Below are 25,075 nucleotides of genomic sequence, written 5' to 3' on the forward strand. Positions count from 1 at the left end.
GCTGCAGAATCATCTGTAGCCTCTGGTCCCGACGTGTCCCCGCTCGTCTGACACGATGCAGGACCTGTGAGTGACGTCACAGCGTGATCTCTGGAGAACACGGCTGTGTCTGCACTGCCAGAAGCTGGGCGTTCTGAAGAGAAGTGGATGATACTTCTCATCAGAACGCCCAGCTAGTAAAAGTAGTAAACACGCCCCGATGTACGCACCTAATACACGCCCAGTTGGACTTTTACTTTTAAACACACCCACTTGGACTTTTGCAAGCCTCATTTGCATAACTACAAAAATGGTCATAACTTGGCCAAAAATGCTCGTTTTTTAAAAATAAAAACGTTACTGTAATCTACATTGCAGCGCCTATCTGCTGCAATAGCAGATAGGGGTTGCAAAATCTGGTGACAGAGCCTCTTTAATATGGATGTTTGTTTTCTTTTCAGGGGATATTGCATGACCCAGATGGAATGGGAATTATTCCCAGAATAGTGCAAGATATATTTAACTACATCTACTCCATGGATGAGAATCTAGAGTTTCATATAAAGGTAATTTTATTAGTGCGGTATATATGTGTATTCATCCTATTATCTTTATTATGGTTTTTTATTTGACCCCATTCCTTAGTGCAGTGGCAGAAGCACGATTCTCCCAAGTAATAATGTTGCAGGTCTGTAAACAGTCATATTTGTTGCATTCAGCATCTTCTAATAATTTGATAACTTATTTTATTCTCACAGGGTGGAATTGGGGGCAACTTTGATTTCGAGATAGGTGTTCGTACCAGACCTGGGTTCCGCATCGAATAGATATTTATGGCATAACCTGTGGCTATGCCATATATGTCTGAGATGGAAATACCCACTTTTAGAAGGGTATTAAACCCAATTCTATAGAGTGAGCACATACAGTGCACGCTTCCTAGAGATCCTGATTATATGTCAGAAAACGTCTATTTAAATGGCTTGTCTCACCATGAAGACATACCGTATTTTTCGGACACGAAGACGCAGTTTTTAGCAAGAATAAATCTTGCTTAAAAGTACTTGCATCTTAGTCGGCAGTCAAGGGACCCCGCATCGCCGGGCCCCCGGACCACTGCTTACTTAACCCCTTCCTGACCCGTCATGTGCTGGCACCTCATGGGGAGGGGATGATATATGAAGCGGGCTTACGCGCTGAGCCCGCTCCATACGCTGCAGGTGGCATCTTCTGACACGCTGCTCTAACGGCCAGGAACAGCGATGGCGCTATTCCTGGCTGTCTAACTAGTTAAATGCCACAGTCAATAGCGACTGCGGCATTTATAGTGGTTTTTCCATGAAGGACATTTTTTATATATCCACAGAATATGTCAGATAGATGCGGGTCCCACTTCTGGGAACCCCATCTATCTCTAGAACGGGGCCCCCTAAACCCCGTTCTATCTTACCCGGCTCCGCTGTCTTCCGGCCACTTCCAGGTTACATGGTCGAGTTACGGAAACAGCGTAGGAAAATATAAAAATAATAACATTGGTATCGCTGCGTCTGAAACTATTACAATATTGCATTATTTGACTCACACAGTGAACGGCGTAAAAAAAAAAAATTTAAAACCCCAGAATCTTTCTTTTGCTCACCATAGCGCTAAATAGAAATGATACTAATAAAAACGACAAAAAAATATGCCCTCACACCGCTCAACCGTTGAAAGGAAAAAAAAAAAAAGTTATGGCTCTCAGAATGTGGTGAAACTGAACAAAATATTTTTTTTAACCAATAGGTTTTTCGTTGTAAAAAGTAAAATATTAATTTTTTTATTTTCTGTTGTCTAAAACCTGGGTGCGTCTTTTATAGTGCGAAAAATACGGCCCTTTTATCGTGACTGTTCATGAAAATAATCTCAAATACATTTATTTGCTAAAAACACCTGTGTAAGAAGATATTTCTCAGCGTAATGTACATGGCAAACTCTGTCTGTGTTGTCACTGGTCACGTCCACCAAGGGAACATCCCTAAGGTGGACGTGTATATGTAGATTGGGGCACTCCCCTATTTTGCTAATCGTACAGTAGCTTTCATTGATCGATTTCTCTGAGTCTTTCTTGCTGTAATGTGAAGCATTCATAAATGTTTTGGTGCGATTATAGAACCTGTTTTGTTGTTTTTTTATTCTAGGTGTCGTATTTTGAAATCTATTTGGACAAGATAAGAGATTTACTGGATGGTAAGTCATAACGCTTACATAAAAGGGATTGTTGCAGACCTGAGACTTAAAGATCCCAAACCATCTGTCCACAGAAAACAGGAAATCGTCCAACCACACTAGCACATGTGGAGTAGCTGAGCACTTTGTAGTACGTCTCCACAGATTGTAAGTAGATACGTCACCAGGGTACCGAAAAATTCCTATATAAATGAAGCCGGGGACGTATCTACTGTCTGGGGATACGAACTAAAACTGCAGCGTCCTCTGCTAATCCACATGTGTTAGGAAATCTTCCAACCACAGTGTTTTCTCTGGATCGATCGTTTGGGTTCAGGTCTGCGCCGATCACTTTTATTAATCTGTATGCTTTAGAACTTTGGCCTACTTCTGTGGTTGTGCTGCAACCGAGACTTTATAATCAAAAGTGTGCGGCGGTATTCATTTTTTGACAAGTGATAAAATGTAAGAAAAAATATGGTCAAGGGGTTACATTACCTGTTTGATATATGGATGCATTAGGTGACTTGTTCAGGATATAATGCAACAGAGACAGGGTCTCTTAAAATCTTCTAGCACCTCCAGGTAGTTTACACTGGCCAGTTATCACAATTCACTGATTGCCGAGACATTATAACAGTTTGTCAGTGTGGAAATTAAGGCTAAATGACATATAACTAGTCTGGCTTTGATCTTGCGTCTGTCAAAATGTATCGTTATCTTCGCAACATTGACACAAGGCAACGCTGCCTAGCGCACGGCTCTGCCAAGTCTTGGATACAGAAATATTGTGCATTTTGAAACGCATCATAACTATTTATGTAGAGAACTTTATATCCGCTGTTCTGAAACAGTCAAACACTTGTCGTCAAATGCTTAGACGTGCCACGCCAACTTCTGTACACGTGCCCCGCAGCTATACCTGCAACCTCATTTTACAGCTGATGCGTTTCTCATCTATTTCAGTTTCAAAAACGAATCTTTCGGTCCATGAAGACAAAAATAGAGTGCCGTATGTAAAGGTGGGTGCTACATTAGATTTATGCTTTTTTTTATTTTATTTTTTTCCTGGTTTGGTACATTTTCCTAGTCACGTTTGGCTTTTCTCTTTAAAGGGTTGTACTGAACGTTTTGTATGTAGTCCTGAAGAGGTTATGGATACAATAGATGAAGGAAAATCTAACAGACATGTAGCTGTGACAAGTAAGTTTATTATCACACTCTGCGTCATTTGCTCTAGACTTAAAGAAGCACTCCAATTTATTTTTATTGCACCCTCCATTTGTACATTGGTATGTCAGTGGGGTGCTGTGTGCAAAAATACTTACTCTCGTTCTATTGTTATATCTTTTGCTTTGAAATGCACAAAAGACGTTCCTTTGTGTTCTGTATAAAGTCTAGAGAACAAAGTATAATTCGTTTATTTGTACTAGAATTGGATCTTTGGCAGGAGGAAAACAAATTACTCTCCCAATACACTTTCCGCTGTGGTTCTGTTGCAGCTTTTAACGTCTCTGCTGAAAAAGTTACGTTGCTCCCTGTGATATCTTAGACCTCCTTAAAGTGTACTTGTGAGCTCTCCTGACAAGTCTGTTTTTAGTTGTTATAACTTGTATTCCTTATAAAATAAGCATTCTGAAGCATCTTTAATTAGAACTCTGCGCTGTACCGTTCCTCTGTTATTACTTACAAATTTTACGAATAAATTGACATCTGGGTGTTACTAGTTGGGGGTGTGTCCTTAGTCTGACCGTGTCCAATCAGTGCTGACAGTGAGATTCTGTAGGGACAAGCGGAATGGAAACGCATAGTTGTCAATTTATTTCTTACATTTGTAGGAGGAATAGCAGAGGAGTGACACAACGCAGCGTTCTAATAAAATATGCTTCAGAATTGTTGTTTTAAGTGGAATACAAGTATTTACGAAGACAGACCTGTCAGGAGACCTGATCGGTCTTTAGAAGTATTACATTTTTAGCAAACAATATCTTATTTATTGTATAATGAATAGATGATGCAATTTACTAATAAACTATAGATTTCTCCCGTTTAAGTCTACATTCACACGAGCGTGTCCGATTTGCGCGCATACAAAAATGCAGCGTGTTTCCAGCAGTTCATGTCCGTGTGGCATGCATTTTCATGTCTGTGCAAGCACTTTATTTTTTTTAATTTTTTTAAATTTTATTCTTTTTATTTCTCTGCGTTTCTTGCGTGAAACACCGACCGCATACAGATGTCGTCCGTGTGCTGGCAGTGTTTTTCACGCACCCATACACTTCAATGGGCAACAACGTCTGCAAAAATGCAGCAACATAGGATATGCAGTGAGTTTCATGCAACGGACACTCGCTGTGTGAAAACTTATGCATGTTTGAATATGTTTGCAATGCATGGGTCCGTGTGCCGTGTTATTTCAACGGACAGCATATGGACGAGGAACACGCTCGTCTGAATGAGCCCTAAGCTTCCTCCTTCTAGTCTTTGGATGGGATGCCTCATTGTTCACTTCCAGAGGAAGAAAATCTTTCCCAGCCATGTGATGATCACTAAGGCTTTTTGGCTAATTACTTAAAAGATCTGATAACTGTACTGTAATGTGCTGAGCTCCTGTGTCATCATTCTATAACCAGACTACAAGCCGGGATCTTGAAAACAGTGAGGACCTTTTTCTCATATGCTTTGTCTAACTTTCCTTCAACTTTTTGTTGTATGGAGACGGAAAACGCCTCTAACTTGTTCATAGACTTGTGTTCTGCTTTGCTGCCCAATCTGATTGTATTACTTTTGCATTACAGACATGAATGAACACAGTTCTAGAAGTCACAGCATTTTTTTAATAAATGTCAAGCAAGAAAATACACAAACGGAGCAAAAGCTTAGTGGTAAACTTTACCTGGTGGATTTGGCAGGTAGTGAAAAGGTGAGCAAAGTTATGTTAATTTCTGTGAGTTTTTTGTTTTTGGCTGTCCAGGTTCAATCTTTAAGTCACTATATGATAAAATGCCATCCGATACAGCCCACACTGTAGTATAAGGCTTAAAGGGGTTGTATGGGTTTAGAAAAACCTGTCTGTTTTCTACCAGAAACCGCGCCACACCTGTTCACAGGTTGTGTGTGGTATTGCTGCTCTGCTCCATTCACTTTAATAGAGCTCAGCTGTAATACCAGACAACCCATAAACAGGTATGGTTCGGTTTCTGGAAGAAAGCAGACAGGCTTTTATAATTCTGTACAAGCCCTTTAAAAGGGTTTTCTGGGATATCAATATTGATGGCCTATCCTTAGGATTCGCCTTCAGTATTAGATCGGCGGCGGTCCAATTCTCTACAACTGTGCTGATCAGCTGTTTGAAGGGACTGCGGTGCTCGGCCAAGCGCTGCAGCCTCTTCATTGTTTACACTGCTCTGTACACCTGTACGCCATACATTTTAGTAGCGGCAATACTTTAGTATTTCAGCATTGTCCCATTTACTAGCGGGATAAAGCTGCAGTACTGAGCAGCCACAACTAAAACCGCTTTAAGGCTACATGGAGAATTTTTGTAATGCTACTCTAATGCGGATTGCAGCAATCACTCTGTAGTTGGAAATTGGAAATTCACACTAAAGTTCTTCCATGATTCCTCAGCCGTCCGCTAAACCTTTCTGCGTAGCAGGTGCCTTATGACTTGATTTGAGTTGTCCTACCAGTTGCAGGGCAAGTGGATATCTGAATCGTGGGCAAACAGCCAATATTGCTCTCTCTGTACGGCACTTTGCTTGTGTAAAAATAAATTAAGGGGCCTCTTCATTCGGCTGATCGTCGATGGTCCTTAAGTCAGACCTCTACTGATCAGTTATTGGTGACCCTTCCTAATGATAGGCTATCATTTTTTAAGAGTGACCATCACATTCATTATTGCCGATATGCTTTATTTAGTATTTGGTGTGATGCATGATGTTGTATACATGCTATTCTCTTGGTGTGACTGCCTCAATGTCATGCTTAAAACCAGTTCTTGTGGATAAGGTAACACTGATGTTGCTCAGCTTTACACCTTTTGAGGTTTTATTCTGTGTGGTGATTCATGAAGACTCCTAAAAGGTGTAATTCACTTCTCAGATTACTTGTCTAGGCAGTTGAATAACTGAGATACCTTACACCTTAATGCTTTTGTAACCCTATCCAGCACCTTCACAGCTATTAAATACATAAGCGTTTTGTGCCGAAAGGAAACCGATCAGATGCACAGGCCCCTCCACATTAGGGCTTTTTAGTGATCCCTAATATTGAAATAAAAGGCACTTTTGCATTTACTAAACAGTCCCCAAAGCTTTTCTTTTTTTTTTACCAGAATTAGTGGCTATTAATTTAATGTGACAATTCTCTTCCCTGACATTGGCTGTGGGGCAGTACTATACACGTTAGATTATCGGCCAATCCCACCAAACTTGGCAAGTGCGGCCGACTTTACTCTAATGTGTATGGCCAGCTTTAGTTTCTGATCCTCAAATGTTTACTTACGAATGTACATTTGACAGTGCTATACGTGCTTCATTTATATTTGCTTTAAAAGTAATGCAGATGAGTTTGTGAGCTGCTTCTACATGTGAAGTTACCATCGCTGACAAACTTTTGTGTTTCTTTTTTTTTTCCCTTCTGTTTCTAGGTTAGCAAAACTGGAGCTGAAGGTTCAGTGTTGGATGAAGCTAAAAACATTAATAAATCCTTGTCATCTCTTGGCAATGTCATCTCAGCCCTAGCAGAAGGCAATGTAAGCTTTGCAGTGCGGTATTCCTAGCATTATGTCCTTGGTCTCAGTCACATGCGACCGATATCCATTTTTTTTTTTAATACGGTTTGTTTATATGTGGCAGTGTTAAAGGGGTTGTCCCATAAATACACCTATAAGGGTATTTGGACGTGAAAGAGGGGACTTTCCTCCATGAGCCAGAACGATGAGCCCCTGTGTAGGAGTGGCTTCTTTTCTGCCAGATCTGGCCTGTCCATACGTTGCTTGCTCGGCCACTGAAATTAAGCGCCTGTCAATGTGATGCTGCGTGACAAGACCTCCAGAGCGGAAGACGCTCTTTGTAGCCACTCTCTATGTAACTTCACTTTACCCCCCCCCCTTATCTAGTACCTCCCTAATAGTTAAAAAAAAAAAAAAAGTTTTTTCTAAGCCAGACAAACCCTTAAATGTTTACTGTAATACTTTTTGATCTGATATTTACCAGTTTTAAGTGAACGGTGTATGAATTACAGTAGTTATATTCCTGCATAAAGGAAAATGCTAGAGTATGATTTAACTACGCCAGCTTATCTTTGTTTTGGGTGATAAGAGATGTTCACTCATATTCGGGTATTTATAGCCATATTTTCTATTATGTTGCTTTTCATGGTTCAACTTGTAATAGACTTTTTTTTTTTTTTTTTTTATCTTTTTCATACAGGTCTATATTCCATATCGTGATAGTAAAATGACCAGAATCCTCCAAGATTCCCTGGGAGGAAATTGCAGAACCACTATTGTCATTTGCTGTTCACCATCATCTTATAATGAATCGGAAACAAAGTCTACACTTCTGTTTGGGCAAAGGTTTGTAATGGAAGTCCCTGATCAAAAAATAGATGCATATCGAAGTAATACATGGTCCTCCAGAGTGAGATCCGCTGCACGATAACGGCCCCTACTATTATATCCATATGCTCTAATAAGAGACAACCTTTTTTCATTCCAATCTACATCGCTGCCACTTCTTTTCCATCATTATTCTCCTTGTGTAGTGGAAATATAAAGTCTCCTATTCTGATGCAATATAGTAGTAAGGGTTCAATCGTATACGGAGGAACAGGATGCAGGGTAGCTAATAAGACACACTGGCTAAAGTGGTATGATCCTTGTATTGTTCAGAAGCGTGGTAACATGAAACAAACATATTCTTTATCCTCACATCGTCCACACTTGTGAATATGCCATATATGTCTGATAGATGCGGGTCCCAGCTCTGGTACCCACACCTATCTCTCGAGCAGCTGCTTCACCAGACTGGGTCGGGGGGGCCCCCATTTTAGGGAATGGTGTGGGTCCCAGAGCTGAGAACGGCATCTATCAGACACTTATGCCATATAATGTGGACATGCCATAAATGTCTAAGATGGAAATATCCCCTTTTGACATTTTTATTTCTGCTTTTGTTAGAGCGAAGACCATCAAGAATACAGTTTGTGTTAATGTGGAGCTCACTGCTGAGCAGTGGAAGAAGAAATATGAGAAAGAAAAAGAGAAAACAAAGTTTTTGCGGAATACAGTGCAGTGGCTTGAGAATGAGCTCGCTCGCTGGCGTAAAGGTGTGTCAATGTTTGTCAGGTTCACATTGTAGGTCTTGCTATAGAGATCAGAAATAGTTACCTGCTTTAGCTATATATTTTAGTCGCCTATGGATTCTGTCGCTTGAGGTGCTACGTTAGCGTTAAGGGGCTATAAATGGAGCACCTAGCTAGTCTAAGACGCACATGACTTGGAGCAGATTGAAATCTTATTTGCCAAATTAAATCATATTCTCAGATTAGGATAGTCGGTCAATTACAGGGGTATCTCAGCAGGTATTAACGTGTTCTGTGCCTTGCAGGTGAAACTGTACCAGTTGATGAGCAGTTTGATAAAGAAAAGGCTAACATGGATGCATTTGTAGTGGATACAGTAGTAGCCAACGACAAGCCCGCTGTCACCCTTGCTGCTAATTTTACGGATGCTGAAAGGAGGAAATGCGAAGATGAGGTTACTAAACTATACAAACAGCTGGATGACAAGGTAAAATGTTCTGTGTTTTTGAGATCTTCAGAATCTAGTACTAGTAAATTGGTTAATAGCCTCCTACCTTTCTTGACTTAAGCGGTCAGTGTGTATAGGGAATACAGTCTACTATATACAGTCAGGCTTTGTTCACATTGGCGATTTTTCACGTTCGGGTGGGGTTTCATTGCTATTTTAACAAAAATCTGCAGCGCTATTCTTGCCACCAAAAATCCTGGAACCTAAACCGAAAACAGACCATCTATTATACTGCCAATACAGTAGCCCAGATAAGAAATTGGAAGACGGAGTAGATAAAAGTTTTTTCGATCTTTAAGTGAGAAATCATGCCCCAGTTAAACCATTTGCACACAACTTTTAATGTACGGTCTGTAGCAGAAATGTCTCTAAGTTCCTGGTGTTTATCGCCTGCTTATGTGATGTCTTGTACACTGAACACATGGTTTTCTCCCTCCCTATCTCTATAAGGATTGTGTCTCACATGCTGGGAAGCAGGTAGTGCAGAGCTGTGTCTCAATAGCAGTGAGACAGTGAGTAATTCCAGCACTACCTTACACCTTGTCACAAATAAAGTGGCATGTTAGCAGCTGTAAATATGGGCAATGTCTGAGAGGGCAGAGGAATCATGGGAGCTGTAGTTCTTTATATGTATTCCCACCCGCCCACAGCATGCCCTGACCGCCTCAAAACAGAGGTGCTGGAAAAGAGGATGAATAAAATTAACGCTTTCTTCGCTTTAGTAGCATTACCTGGTGAGCACACTAATACATAGAAGTACTTTTCTGTGTTTTTTTTTTTTTTTTTTTTTTTTTCTATGCTCAGAAAACCTATTTTAATGTATTTAGGAAAAAAGTGTGGGACTCGTACTAACTTTGATTTTTCTGATTCTTTGGTTATGTGCCTTGTATTGCATGTCACGTATGGTCTTATCCTATTTTATAAATTGTTATATGCATTGAAGGGGGGTCCTTATTTGTACTTCACATTCAATTCGGCAGGTCTGTTTGGGGTCTGTTCACACTTTACGGTGTATCTTATTTTGGATCGCTGTTACTACTATTGTATACAACGTTTTCAATTTGTCTGTCCTTTTGGTGGGAATACAATTTTGCTATTTTTGACACATTTTGGGTTTGCATTCACTCTTTTGCCTTCCTTTCTGTGGTAGTTACAACTACCATGAGGCAGTGGCACTTTAGATAATGGTATCTTTTAAAGATGCCTATGGTTTGCTGGAGTACTTCTACATCTTTTTGAACAGCCCCAGAACTAGAGTTTGGGGGTGCTGTAAGTCACATGCTCCGTCTGCTGAAGAGGATGTGCGACTTTGCCTTTATAAGCGCTGCCCGCATGTACTGATGAAGTGGCACTGGTGTTTTTAAATTCCATTTGGCTTTTTCAATTCGATCTTCTATTCCAAGGCCCTATGATTAAACTTTGCCTATTTACGATTTTGCACTTCAACTTGATGGCGAGCCAGTCTGATTTCTATTTGGAGGTTGTTCAACTCACTTGGAAATGATTACTGCATTATTAATATTGTAAGCACATAGAAGAAATTCCACAATACTCGAAGCACAATGGCGGTTTTATTTTCAAGTTACGTTCTCGCTAGATAAGTGACCCATTTTTTTTTATTGTGTTTTATTAGGATGAAGAGATTAATCAGCAGAGTCAGCTGGTAGAGAAGCTAAAACAACAAATGTTGGATCAAGAAGAGGTATGTTATACAAAAACATTCAGATGTCTCCCTAACAATGGACTTTTTTTTTTTTTTTTTGAATGAAATGTGTTTGTTTTTTTTTGTCTTGTAAGGCCTCATGCCCACTCGCCTCAATGGGCCCATGCACACTTCCGTTATTTTGACAGATCCGTTCCGTCAAAAGTAGAGCATGTCCTACTTTGGTCAGTGATTCCGTGATCGTGGGGCCCATAGAAGTCAATGGGTTCGTCAAAAAAACGGACGTCACACGGAAGGCTTCCATGCGCCGTCCGTTTTTGACGGATCCGTTGCCCTAACAGCAGGGCGTGCCAAAGTTCACAGACTAGGACATGTGACAAGTTCAAATAAAGTTCAATACCTTCCATTTTTTTAACGGAAGCACAACGTCTGTTTGAAATGGAAACACGGAACGGACACGGAGTACACACAGATACCATAACGGACACACGGATCCGTGAGAAAAGGCCGTGAAATGTTTCAGATTCAATTTGTGAGTGATGGTTGTGACATTCACAATAATAGAAATTCAGTTAAGTCAGTTGTTTTAGTAAGCAGTCGTCATAATCTGGAGTCAAAGGGCTAGTCAGTGACTTTTTTTCGCAGTATCTGTTCCCTGACTTTAGTAACCCTGTCAGTTGTGTGCAGGGCTTTTTTTTGTCATCTTGGTGGTATTTCTTGCCAAGAAACTAAATTATCACTGGAACAGCCAATCTGTTTCACTTGTCATAGTAATCGGGAGATTCGTTCTTTATTGATTGCAAATTTAAAATAAAATAATTAAATGTAAATCACAATGTAGAGATTTTCTTTCAAACATTAAACATTTTTTTTCTTCTGTTGATGTGTCCAAAAGTCTGATCAGATCCATTATGATTTAGTTTTTACACAAAGCCTTAGTCACTCAAACTCTTTCTACGGAGGAATATGGCATTGCCCTAAGGGTCATTGTAAGGACCCATATTGCAATCTTTGTGGGGCCTCTGAGGCAATAGCCCATGAAATCCATATCTAGTGCCTGCATGTAAAATCAAAGTTACATTATTGGCCGATAGCGGGCTTAAGTGGCAGCTGTATTCGATGTTCACGTGAAGGATCTCATATACAGCATTGAACAGAAAGTGGATAAATTAAAAAGAATTCTTAGATACTTATATAGAGTTCATCGAAAATATATGCCATATATACATTGGAGTGTTGTTTTTTTTATTTTTTCCAGGGGTAAATGGGTTGTTCATTATCCAGAACAGAGAGCTTCTACAAATAGGAGCTCTCACTCAGGGGGAACGTGTGTGCATTACATATACAGCTTATTTTAGTGGGCTCCATGTAATGCTTCATATCCCTTGTGCCTGTTATTCTAACTGCCCTTAGGCTGGCCATACACTTTAGATCGCTATTGGCCGAACGGTCAGTTATTCCTAACAACTCCCCCCCCAACCCCCCCGCCCCCCCCCCCGGACGCGTGCACTCAGCAGAGTGTGAATGGTTTTTATTGTAGGGAGAAGGGAGAGAGCCGCTGCCAGACTTCTGTTATCGGCTTATCTCCTTAGGAATCAAAGGATCAGTCATGTTGAAATTCAACAGCCTGATCAGCCTGGGGAAATGTGGGGGGCGCCGCCTTATGCCTCTTGCACGCGACCTTTGTGCCATTCGGACAGTTTTTGACGGCATCCGAGTTGCACCCTATAGTCTTCATAGGGTGAGTCGGGTCTGTGAAAAAATTATCCGAGGCTCCGATTCGAGTAAATATAGGACATGTTCTATCTTTCCTCGGATCACTGACGGGACACAGCCGGCGCACACGGTCGTGTGCATGAGGCGTTAGACATTAGATGGTCGACCGGTCCTGCTGAGATCGGTGGGTTCAGCCAACATTAATCTAATGTATATGGCCACTTTTAGGCATTTTATAGAGGTCTGTATCTTGAGTGCTGCCTTCTCATGACTGTAGCAGTTCAAGAACATAAGTCTGTAAACTCTATTTGCGGAGCTTGCAGAGCAGACAGAAGGCAAAGTGGATAGGGACAACTAGATGCTTAGTACTGAGGAGCTGCTACGCACACGGGATCTCGAATGGCACGCAGTAACTTCTTAATGGAGTAGTACCTCAAGCTCTTTTGAACTTTTATCCTAGTTCTGTTTTTAACCAGTCCAGCTTGTATATTATTTGTCTGCAATGGGATAGTTATTGAAGATCTTCTCATTGTCAAGTTGCTCTAATGATTTTTGCAAAACTTTCAGCTGTTGGCTTCCACCAGACGGGACCAGGATAATATGCAAGCGGAGTTAAATCGTCTGCAGGCTGAAAATGACGCCTCCAAAGAGGAAGTGAAAGAAGTGCTACAAGCCTTGGAAGAACTGGCTGTCAATTACGATCAAAAATCACAGGAAGTAGAGGACAAGGCTAAGGAGTACGAGATTCTGAGTGACGAGCTCAACCAGAAATCGGTGAGGCACAGAGGGTGTCTGTACAATAAGTCCTATAAAATGTCAGTACGGTACATAAAGAACTAGTTAATTGGAAAACATTTTGACACGTGAATCATGTAAATCCCTTTTAGGACCGTCTTATGAAGGTACCTTGTAAGCATAAAGCTATGAATGCAAGAATGTCAGCTATGGAATTGCTGAACCCTACATAGTGAATATATGAGGCATCCAGTCCACCCTGTCCTCTCCCTTTAGAGATTTGATCACCTTTGGGTAAATAGCATTTGACTCAATAGCATTTTTTCTCAGAGAGCTGAGAGAGTGGACCTCACTGTAAGATACTCTACCTCCTTCCTCGGTTGGAGTCTTGGGCTGCATTCATGTGACATGGTTGTCTTGAATTTTCAGAATTACGCATGAAAAATCCCCCAGTGTACAGTTATGGCAAATCCCATTCGCGCTGTAACACGCCAATTTTTAGAGCATGCAGCATGGTCTATATGTATCGTATTTGTGTCGGGGTTCTACAGCAGATTTCACCCTCTGCAAATCTGTGGCAAAATCCGTATGTAACGCATGCTGAATTTCCCGTGTAAAACCTCTGCCATATGTGAATTTGGCCTTTGAGCTGCTCATAGCACACGGACATTGACAGGGAACTTATTAAAGGGGTTTTCCACAAACGCATGTATCGCGTAATTCAGAAGATAGGGGATACATGTGTGATCGCTGAGGGTCCAACTGCTGGACCCCCAGCAATGAGGACAACTGGGGACCGAAAGTCCCCCGAAGTGCTCCATTCATTTCTATGGGGCTTTCGGAGACGGCAGTACCGGAAGTCCTGTAGAAATGTATGGAGCGCTAGCTGAGCATGTGCACCAGTGGCTTGGACCCCCCAGCGATCATACATGTATTTTGTGGGAAAGCCCGTTTAAAGTTTCAGCAAAACACGTGCTCACACTGTTTAACCCCACCTATTTATTTTATGTAGAACTGCGTTGATATTAAGACGACACGGCAAATTTATTTAGTGAAACCACATAGGCAATGCGTTGTATGGCTAAACATGGTGTCTGTGGGACCAGCAGGAAGACTTAGTGACGGTTGGGAGCTGCTCCAGTCTTGCATAGACACATTTTTGTACATTTGTTATGTAATTTTACAGGTCCGGACCTTTCACGGTCAAAATGTTCTTCTGGTATTTCATGGATACCTGTGAGATAATCACACTGGTGTAGCCGGTGATCTTGGACAACTGCTGATATCCAGGGTGAAAGGGCTTTGCTTTGACATATTCTCTGCAAGCTAATGTGATCTTCACATAGATCTAACCTATCAGAAGATCATTTAGTTTGGAGTTTCCCTTTAAGTTACTATACTGTGTTAGACTTTGTTTGTTCTCCCCTTGTTTGCGTGGGTTTCCTCTCGGTGACCTGTTTTTTCCTCCCACACTCCCAAGAACCTACAGGTAGGGATTTTAGATTATGACCCCCACCGGGGACAGTGAATGATTACAACTTCTGTACAGCGCTGCAGAATATATTGACAAAAGGAATTTTTAGAAAAATATTGATTGGTAAAATATTTGTATTTTTAACATTGTTTACTTTTAGATTCCTCAAGTGTTTTTATGGGGACATCCCACGTTTAAGATTCTTGTCGTCTTAGGGGCATTTGGTGCAAGGTGAATTTCACAGCAAAAATGTTATTGTCTTGTCAATATATTCCTAAATTATTTTGATTTTCTTTTTTTAAAGGTAATTTTGTCCAGTTTAGACTCTGAACTCCAGAAACTTAAAGAGATGACGAACCATCAAAAGAAGAGGGCTACCGAGATGATGACTTCTTTACTGAAGGATCTGGCTGAGATTGGCATAGCCGTAGGAAACAACGACTCAAAGGTAAGTGGTCTACTTTATATTGTGTGTTCTTCATAAATATATTTATAAATAATAATGTAAACCTTGTTGCTCTCTGTATATAGACCTTGCAATAATACATCCAGGCTTTACCAATTTACTTATGCTTGTAATGTCCCTTTTATCGACTAACCCAGACAGTCTAAAATAATTGTGGCTTCTATAGCTTGGAAGTGTTGGATCATACCTATTGGAATACTTTGTCAGCAACTAGTTTTATTTGGCTTCTATTTTTACAGCCCCTCATAAAAAAAAAAAAAAGCTAATTTATTTTAATGGTTTTAAAAGTTGTGTGTGTGTGTATACATCGTATGATGCTCTCATAGTTAAAGAGGCTCTGTCACCAGATTTTGCAACCCCTATCTGCTATTGCAGCAGATAGGCCCTGCTATGTAGATTACAGTAACGTTTTTATTTTTAAAAAACGAGCATTTTTGGCCAAGTTATGACCATTTTTGTATTTATGCAAATAAGGCTTGCAAAAGTACAACTGGGCGTGTTGAAAAGTAAAAGTACAAGTGGGCGTGTATTATGTGCGTACATCGGGGCGTGTTTACTACTTTTACTAGCTGGGCGTTCTGATGAGAAGTATCATCCACTTCTCTTCAGAACGCCCAGCTTCTGGCAGTGCAGATCTGTGACGTCACTCACAGGTCCTGCATCGTGTCGGCACCAGAGGCTACAGTTGATTCTGCAGCAGCATCAGCGTTTGCAGGTAAGTAGCTACATCGACTTAGGGTATGTTCACACGGCCTATTTACGGACGTAATTCGGGCGTTTTTTCCCCCGAATTACGTCTGAAAATAGCGCCTCAATAGCGCTGACAAACATCTGCCCATTGAAAGCAATGGGCAGACGTTTGTTTGTTCACACGAGGCGTATATTTACGCGCCGCTGTCAAATGACGGCGCGTAAATAGACGCCCGCGTAGAAGAAGTGACCTGTCACTTCTTTGGCCGTAATTGGAGCCGTTATTCATTGACTCCAATGAATAGCAGCGCTAATTACGTCCGTAATTGACGCGGCGTTCAAGCGCCTGCCCATGCCGGTACGGCTGAAATTACGGGGATGTTTTCAGGCTGAAACATCCCCGTAATTTCAGCCGTTACGGACCCCCGCCGTGTGAACATACCCTTACCTGCAAACGCCGATGCTGCTGCAGAATCATCTGTAGCCTCTGGTGCCGATGTGTCCTCGCTCGTCCGACACGATGCAGGACCTGTGAGTGACGTCACAGCGTGATCTCTGGAGAACACGGCTGTGTCTGCACTGCCAGAAGCTGGGCGTTGTGAAGAGAAGTGGATGATACTTCTCATCAGAACGCCCAGCTAGTAAAAGTAGTAAACACGCCCGATGTACGCACACAATACACGCCCAGTTGTACTTTTACTTTTCAACACGCCCAGTTGTACTTTTGCAAGCCTCATTTGCATAAATACAAAAATGGTCATAACTTGGCCAAAAATGCTCGTTTTTTAAAAATAAAAACGTTACTGTAATCTACATTGCAGCGCCTATCTGCTGCAATAGCAGATAGGGGTTGCAAAATCTGGTGACAGAGCCTCTTTAAGCTTTTCAGTACACTGGACAATGGAAAAGTTAGATTAAACTTTTATATAGGTTTCTCCAGTATGTGAAAATGTCTGAAATGGGGTAATAACATGATGTGAACAGAGCCTATGAGGGATGTTTTTACTTCTGTCATTGAAACCAGGGGTGATGTCCTTTTTCATATTCATAGATCACCTAAATAATGTCCTAAATGAAGAGAAAAAATATAATTTTATCATTTGTGCCACCTCTCTTCTATAGAAAACTGTTACGTTTTTTTTTTGTTTTTTTTTTACTCCAATCTGGTTAGTTTGTGATCTCTGAGGATGGAACCCTCCGCAGGTTTCCTTACCACACATACAATAGTCTGTATTTATTGATCTTTGAACTATTTGAGGGGGACACAAAAAAAAGTTCATATGCTCTTTTTCGTAATAGCAACCTGAAGTGAGCGGCATGATCGATGAGGAGTTCACAGTTGCCAGACTGTATATCAGTAAAATGAAATCTGAAGTGAAGACCATGGTGAAGCGCTGCAAGCAACTGGAGGGCACTCAAACCGAGAGCAACAAGAAAATGGAGGAAAACGAGAAGGAACTTGCTGCATGCCAGCTTCGTATCTCTCAGGTAAATACTTCTAGTCTGTGGCCACTACACACACTGGAATGTGAAACCCGAAGGCTTTTTTTTTTTTTTTTGTATTATATGGTGTAAGTATGACAGTAGGCATTGAGGCAAATTTCTGCAGTGTTTTTAGAATACTGAAATCTCCTGTCCATACCTCCTTTTAAGAGCATTTGGACGTCAGGCGGAGGGGGCTTACACTCGAGAGGGTGCTGCAATTATATATTAAATGTTCGCTTATTGAATTAAGGCTCCTGTGTAATGTGTACGTTTAGGATTCCCCCTCCCCCTGTGATCACTGGGTGTTCCAGCAGTCGGACCCCCTGCTATCAGCTCATCTTTTGTGGGGGAACTGCTTAATGAAATGTTTTGTTGTTTTTTTTTTTTTGCTTCTAGCACAAACCCTTCTAAGCAATAGATTGTGGTTTAGGAATACTTTTACATTGAATAACCTCTAATCTTTGTGGTGGTGGTTTTTTTTGTTTTTAAAAGCATGAAGCAAAGATCAAGTCACTGACAGAATATGTTCAGAACCTGGAACAGAAGAAGAGGCAAATGGAGGAGTCTGTGGATTCTTTGAACGAGGAGCTTGTCAAGCTGCGGGCACAGGGTGGGGCTTTATGCTGTTGTGCTTTATATAATCATTCTGTAAAAGTCATTATAAACTACACAGACCAGATATTCTAGAAAACCCACTGAGGTATTTTATGAAAATTGGGAGGGGTGACAGGGAGTCTTCATAAAAGACAGAAATTTGTGATAAGTACTGACCTTCTCCATAATTTGGATGCATTTTCTCTTTCGTCTGATTGAAGCCTATTTTTATTTAGTCCATAAGGTGATTGTATCCAAAAAGTCCTTCCTGTATACTTGTTTTTAGGATGAACTATTGCCTTGAGCTTAAAAAAACTAAAACAAATTGTGTGTGTGTGTCTTGCTTTAGATATAGAGAGATATGTGTCAGTGGGCACCGTTAGGCTACATCGTATGACTGATCTGGCACAGCATCATGGCTTCTAATTAGGAACAGACGCCATAGCGCAGATGTGAACCAGAGGCTTACAAAAGTAAATAGTAGTGGTAAACCTAGGTCACAGAGAAGACTTTAAAAAAAATAAATAAATACTATCCGAATCAAATTAAAGTGGCGGTGTACCTTTTGACATTTAGCATATTCCATATTGTCATCCCATTTCCAGTATTATTTCCTTTCTTAAAGGGGTTGTCTTAATGACAGCCCCTTCAAATTAAGTTGACCCGTGTCTGGCTTCTGAAATCCATACTTACAGATAGCATTACATTGGTGGTCATTCGATTGGTTGTGCATCAATATGTGGATAAACTGGGGTCTGCAAGAGTGGGAACCACTGGTATTCAGAGGTAACTCCTTTAAAGGCTATGTAAACCTTTGATGGGCTTTTATTATTTTTTAATTTTTAAAAAAAAAAATTCAATAAACCGGTCAGTCAGTGTGTTTGGTGTAACTTTTTAATTAGTCTTTATTTAAAATGTGTTTTACGTTTTTAGATACAGTTTCTCTGTATTCTGTATACAGAGTAGCTGTGTGTAACGCTAAATCCTGTTCCTATCGGGTCCACCGCACTGACTGATTACGGTCAAAATGAAAGATCTAGAGAATGCAGAGAAGCTGTATCTCAAAGTAATTTTTATTTTTTTAATAAATACTAATTCTAAAGTTACACCAAACACGCACTGACTGACCGGTTTATTACAAAATAAATAATGCCCATCAAAAGTGTACATAGCCTTTAATAGGGTATTTGGCAAGACGTTGTCCTAGTAAGACATCCCATTTACTTGTTACCTACACGTGTTTTGTTATAATTGTACTTTATGTGTGCAAAGAATTATGAGCTTGAGAAAGTCTTAACAAGGATGTCTAATGTGATCGCAGCCATACAATAATTATTCTTTTAGGTCTTATTTCTACAAGAAGATATTTTTGAGATACGCTGAATATTTGTACAGCTGTTCTTACTCTTGTGAAGTAATGGTCTTCACATGTATGATTGCTTCTACGGGCTGCAGTCCAAGTATGATGATGGTCAATCCACTTTCTGTCCAATAGGTTTGCGTAAGCTTTAAAGGGTAACTTAACGTTCAAAGAACTTCTGACATGTCCGTGACATGCCAGAAGTATTGACTGGTGAGGGTCCGAGCACTGAGACCCCAACCAATCACTAAAACGAAGCGGCAGAAGTCCTCTTGTGAGCGCTCAGCCCTTTGATTTCTGTTTGGATTTTTCTGGAAATCAATGTAGCGGTGTACGTGCTCAATAGAAAGTCTGAGCCCGTACTCTGATACATCGGCTTTCCAGGAAAAGCCGAACAGAAACTAAGCTGCTGAGCACTAACACGAGGACTTCTGCCGCTTCGTTTTAGCGATTTGTTGGGGTCTCGGTGCTCGGACCCTCACCAATCAAAATTCTGGCATGTCACTAGGACATGTCAGAAGTTTGAACGTTTAGTTACCCTTTAACAATGTGAAAAGTATTACCAATTCAGTGCATAATGTTTATAGCAGACTGCAAGTTTTGTATTGTTAAAAATTACTTTCATGACGGTTTTGCTTTTTTGATTTGTTTTTTTAGAAAAAGTTCATGAAATGGAGAAGGAACACTTGAATAAAGTACAGACTGCAAATGAAGTCAAGGTATGGCACATACTAATGATTCTGTTGTATTTTTTTTTTTATAGCTTATTGAGATTTAGAGTAAATGTTGAATTGATTTTTAAAGCGTAACTAAACTTATAAGAAAAGTTTGTCATAGTGACATGTAAGAAGTTTTGAACGGTGTGGGTCCGAGCACCGAGACCCCCACCGGTCGCTAAAACCGACATAAGCGCTGGGTGGCTGCTGTACCGTTTAGTTTCTGATTGGCTTTCCTCGGAAATACAGACTTCTTTACAGTGTTTTTTATTTAGAAAAACGATCAATTTTGACCAAGTTATGACCTATTTTAGCTTTATGCTAATTACTTAATAGACAACTTTGCTGGAGTCAATGTCTATTCACTCTCAAGACACTTCAGTAAAGTTAGTGTGTGAGTAAGTGACAGCACATCGTGATCTCGCAAGATCGCTATGTGCCGAGTACATGAATGGAGAGAAGTGTATGACGTGGATTGGTCAGCGTCATACACTTCTCTTTACAACGCCCACTTAGACATCGCATCCTGGTGTGTTTTTAGCTTTTGACCAAGTGGGCGTTGTACAGAGGAGTGTGACACGCTGACCAATCAGCGTCATACACTGCTCTGTTCATGTACTCCTCGCAAGATCACGATGTGCTGTCACTTACTCACACATTAACGTTACTGAAGTGTCTTCAGCGTGAATAGACATCGCTTCCAGCCAGGACGCGATGTCTATTCACAATCCTGACACTTCTGTAACGTCTGTGGGACTTCGACAGCACAACGTGATCTCGATGTGCTGTGTGAGTAAGTCACACACAAACGTTATCGAAGTGTCGGGATTGTGAATAGACATCGCATCCTGGTGTGTTTTTAGCTTTTGACCATTCACAATCCCGACACTTCGATAACGTTTGTGTGTGACTTACTCACACAGCACATCGAGATCACGTTGTGCTGTCGAAGTCCCACAAACTTTACAGAAGTGTCAGGATTGTGAATAGACATCGCGTCCTGGCTGGAAGCGATGTCTATTCACGCTGAAGATACTTCAGTAACGTTAATGTGTGAGTAAGTGACAGCACATCGTGATCTTGCGAGGAGTACATGAACAGAGCAGTGTATGACGCTGATTGGTCAGCGTGTCACACTCCTCTGTACAACGCCCACTTTGTCAAAAGCTAAAAACACGCCCAGTTGTCTATTAAGAAAGTCATTAGCATAAATCTAAAATGGGTCAAAAACCACTGTTGTCTACATTATGTAGGAGATGGGGAACTTTGTGTTGACAGATCCTCTTTAATGGCAGATTTACACGAACGTGATATAAGTCCGTGCAACGCGCGTGCTTTTCACGTGCGTTGCACGGACCTATGTTAGTCTATGGGGCCGTGCAGACAGTCTGTGATTTTTGTGCAGCGTGAGTCCGCTGCGTAAAACTCACGACATGTCCTATATTTCTGCGGTTTTCAGGCATTTGAAGTCAATGGGTGCATGAAAATCATGCGCACCACACGGAAGCATTCCATGGGATGCACGCGATTCGCGCAACACTGTTTACAAACATACAGTGTGTCATAATGATGGCGGCTGCGCGAAGAGCACGCAGTCACGCATCATATGCAGCTGACACACGGAGCTATTAAGTGCCTTTTGCGCGCGCAAAATGCACACGCTCGTGTAAATCCGGCCTAAGGTTGTAGAAGTTATCAGTCTGTTTTTTTTTTGTTGTTTTTTTTTTTGTGAATGTGTCAATATAGATTAAAAAAACAACAATAAAACTATTATAGGTATGAGTAGACATTTGCTAGTATGTATTTCTAATAAACTGGTTTTATCTCCAGCGTTCCTACACCCAGAAGACTCTAAACTCATAAGTCTTGAGAAGGATTTCAGGAAACGGCTTGCAGATATACATTTTTGTTGTGGATTCATACAACCAATCTGCAGAATAATGCCAGTTTCAAACGGTCACAAAACAAGCCACTTTTAAGGCATCTGTATTGTGTTGGCAATACCCACAACCCCCACTGTTCTACTGAACCAAACGTAGATCACCATAGAGTCCTAGCAGAGCCGTGGGGGTTTGGGTGTTGCACCTCCATTATTAGTCATTCTTATTCCTTGAAACAAGTACTTTTGTGTCCAAATAAGATGATCAATTCTTGGATATTAATAGTATATTCTTTATTCTTTAGCACGCTGTGGAGCAACAGATTCAAAGTCATCGGGAAACTCATCATAAACAGCTGAGCAATCTGAGGGATGAGATTGACGCTAAGGAGAAGATTATCACAGAGCTCCAAGAGTAAGTCATTCATTCTCTTTGACCATAGTGTTCTACGTAAGCGAGACTCGCCCACCGTGTCCCAATACTGAGGGCCATATTGAGATAAAGATGTATTTATTGGTATGAAATCTGGCTTACCAACCAAATCAGGTGACTTCGCAGATTTTAGGGAGAGCTGTTAATTCGTATAAAACTCCTGTCCATATGTGTTAGGGTGCATCACGTGTGGCGTGAAAAAAGCGGAATACTTTTCAATGTTCGTTTATGGGAAAAATACTCCCAACTAAATTTCTCAAGTTCTTGCATTGCGGGAGTGTTTTTCCCATTGGACACCGTACAGTTTTCTGCAAAGGTACAAAGTGTGACTGCACCCTTATTAGAAAAATACTTCTACTCGGAGTTCCAATATTTTAATCATTTTATTACTAAGTCACCTGATTGCTGCCTTGGTACAAATCAGACACTTCTATCATGCATTCCTTTATTTTAATAATACGGTTATTGATTCTTGCAGCCAAAACCAGAAAATGATACTAGAGCAAGAACGACTGCGGGTGGAGCATGAAAAATTAAAGTGCGCAGATCAGGAGAAAAGCAAAATGTTGCATGATCTCACGTAAGTAGATGTAGATCTGTAACCATTGTTTGCTGGGGATCACATATTAGGATGGAAGTGATGAAAAGTGAATTGATGCCCTTGAAGAAAAGGCAGAGAATATCCGGTCATTGGTTGAAATCAAACAGATTTTAACCCCTTCCCACCACAGCCATTTTTCATTTTTTTTTTTTTTTTTTTTTTTCCGATCTGTATTCCAGAAGCCATTATTTTTGTTTTTCTTTATCGACATAGCAGTGTGATGGCTTCTTTTTTGCAGGACGAGTTGTAGTTTTTAATCACACCATTTAATGTGCCTTATGTACTGTGAAAATGACAAAAGTTAATTTGTGTGGTGGAATAGGAAAAAAAGTGATTCCGCCGTTTTTTGGGTTTAGTCTTGCGACGTTCACCATGCAGTAAAAATGATGTATGAACTCTGTTCTGAGGAACGCGATACCAAATTGACATAGTTTTTATATAGTTTTTGTTTTATGTTTTTACACAAGACTATTTGTCCCCTAGGGGACTGAAACAATCTATAGTTTCATCGCTGGTACAATACACTGCAATACCTATGCATTGCAGTATATTGTAATTTTTACCGTCTACAGAGGCGGAGCTTAATAGGAGCATAAAGATGGCAGGTGTGGAGGCTGTCATTGAGCCCCCAGGCTGCCATGTCAACCAGCCGCACCTTGCGATCGTGTCGCTGGGTGACTAATGCCCCCCCCCCTTTCTCTAATTGCTTGGATGTCGCGGTCTAATTGAACGGCCATTAACAGTGAAGTGTCCGCTTTGTATGGACACTCGCTGAGTATGGAACCGGCTCAGCCCGTGAGTCCTCTTCGAACACCCCCTTTCCTATCATGACGGCACTAGGTTTGCGCACCCTAGCTACAAGCCAAATATAAAGACATAATTTTATACCTGTATTCAGACATTTCCTGCGGTCGTTGTAAGATTTGCTTTCATTTTTCAATGTTTCAGGGTGATGCAAGACCGAAGAGAACAAGCACGGCAGGATCTGAAGGGACTTGAAGAGACCGTAGTAAGTCAAATATGGCTGCCGTGTAACAATTCATTTTATTACTGCCTAAACTTTTCTTATAATTAATCTTAAAACTCTATTTCTAGGCGAAGGAGCTCCAGACCTTGCATAACCTCAGGAAGCTCTTTGTTCAGGACTTGACAACTAGAGTGAAAAAGGTACTTCCTTTCCAGGTACAAAATGTTCATGGTTTGCTGTGGTTTTTCTATTGCTGAGCCTGGTGTCCTCTCTCTAGAGTGCAGAAATGGACTCTGATGATACCGGGGGGAGCGCTGCACAGAAACAGAAGATCTCCTTCTTAGAAAATAACCTTGAGCAGCTCACCAAGGTCCATAAACAGGTATGTATCGATTTCCACATTTAGAGTTTCATGTTTTGTGTAAGGTATAAACTGTACAAAAAATTATTGTGGCCTTTTTTTTTCTTTCTGTAGCTGGTACGTGATAATGCAGATCTGCGTTGTGAGCTACCGAAGCTGGAAAAAAGACTTCGAGCTACAGCTGAACGAGTTAAAGCCTTGGAGTCTGCGCTAAAAGAAGCCAAAGAAAATGCATCTCGTGATAGGAAACGTTATCAACAAGAGGTTGATCGCATTAAAGAAGCGGTTAGATCCAAGAATATGGCAAGAAGGGGACATTCTGCACAGATTGGTAAATGCCCTTCGTTCTATGCACACAATCTCATCCTATAAATGGCCATCATGTTCCTGTTTTGTTGCACTAAATGTGGCTCACACTCCCTATTATGAGCACATGGCGTTTTATGAGGTTCTGGTATTTGGGAGTTTTTTTGTTACACAATTCTAGTATGTTCATGTTTTAAAGAAAACTAATGGGTCATAGTGATGCAGCAGCACTCACTGCAGTTAGTACGATATGTGGAAACATTATTATAAATTGCATTATTGCTATATTTACTATATTTTAAAGTGAGCTTCTTGGGCACGGTTTTCTTAAAAAAATTTTTTGGAGCCAATCGCTTACAGCAGGGAGATCTCATTTAGATGGGTCCTTAAACTAAACATTGTACCTGTACAGGAGATTCGCCTCTCGGAGGCCTACAAAAGGTACTTCAGATAAGTAAGAACCAACTACATTCAACACATAATGGAGGCAGTCGCCACACCCTAAAAGTATAATGCAAAAAAGTCACACATGAAGTTTTTCGCTGAGGGGGGGCTGTGCTCAGACACCCTGTTTTCCAGAACGAAGCTGTACATATGAGCTTTCCCTCCTGTCTATCTGTGCTGGAGA

General features: G+C 40.8%; 1 protein-coding gene across 1 annotated transcript in view; it reads left to right on the forward strand.

Moving 5' to 3' along the window:
- The window catches only part of KIF5B (kinesin family member 5B), a 55,881-nt gene that overhangs the window by 25,148 nt on the left and 5,658 nt on the right, over positions 1 to 25,075 (forward strand). The window contains exons 4-24 of the mRNA XM_075827476.1: positions 441 to 545; positions 2,157 to 2,205; positions 3,151 to 3,206; positions 3,300 to 3,387; positions 4,983 to 5,107; positions 6,836 to 6,940; positions 7,620 to 7,765; positions 8,369 to 8,517; positions 8,799 to 8,980; positions 10,635 to 10,703; positions 12,948 to 13,154; positions 14,894 to 15,037; positions 17,045 to 17,233; positions 17,723 to 17,840; positions 19,842 to 19,903; positions 22,085 to 22,194; positions 22,691 to 22,792; positions 23,762 to 23,822; positions 23,909 to 23,980; positions 24,058 to 24,162; positions 24,256 to 24,472. Of these exons, the coding sequence (XP_075683591.1) occupies positions 441 to 545; positions 2,157 to 2,205; positions 3,151 to 3,206; positions 3,300 to 3,387; positions 4,983 to 5,107; positions 6,836 to 6,940; positions 7,620 to 7,765; positions 8,369 to 8,517; positions 8,799 to 8,980; positions 10,635 to 10,703; positions 12,948 to 13,154; positions 14,894 to 15,037; positions 17,045 to 17,233; positions 17,723 to 17,840; positions 19,842 to 19,903; positions 22,085 to 22,194; positions 22,691 to 22,792; positions 23,762 to 23,822; positions 23,909 to 23,980; positions 24,058 to 24,162; positions 24,256 to 24,472 (2,461 nt within the window). The remainder of the gene's footprint in view (positions 1 to 440; positions 546 to 2,156; positions 2,206 to 3,150; positions 3,207 to 3,299; positions 3,388 to 4,982; positions 5,108 to 6,835; positions 6,941 to 7,619; positions 7,766 to 8,368; positions 8,518 to 8,798; positions 8,981 to 10,634; positions 10,704 to 12,947; positions 13,155 to 14,893; positions 15,038 to 17,044; positions 17,234 to 17,722; positions 17,841 to 19,841; positions 19,904 to 22,084; positions 22,195 to 22,690; positions 22,793 to 23,761; positions 23,823 to 23,908; positions 23,981 to 24,057; positions 24,163 to 24,255; positions 24,473 to 25,075) is intronic.

Source organism: Rhinoderma darwinii, chromosome 5 (genome assembly GCF_050947455.1).
Source record: "Rhinoderma darwinii isolate aRhiDar2 chromosome 5, aRhiDar2.hap1, whole genome shotgun sequence".
Lineage (NCBI taxonomy): Eukaryota > Metazoa > Chordata > Amphibia > Anura > Rhinodermatidae > Rhinoderma > Rhinoderma darwinii.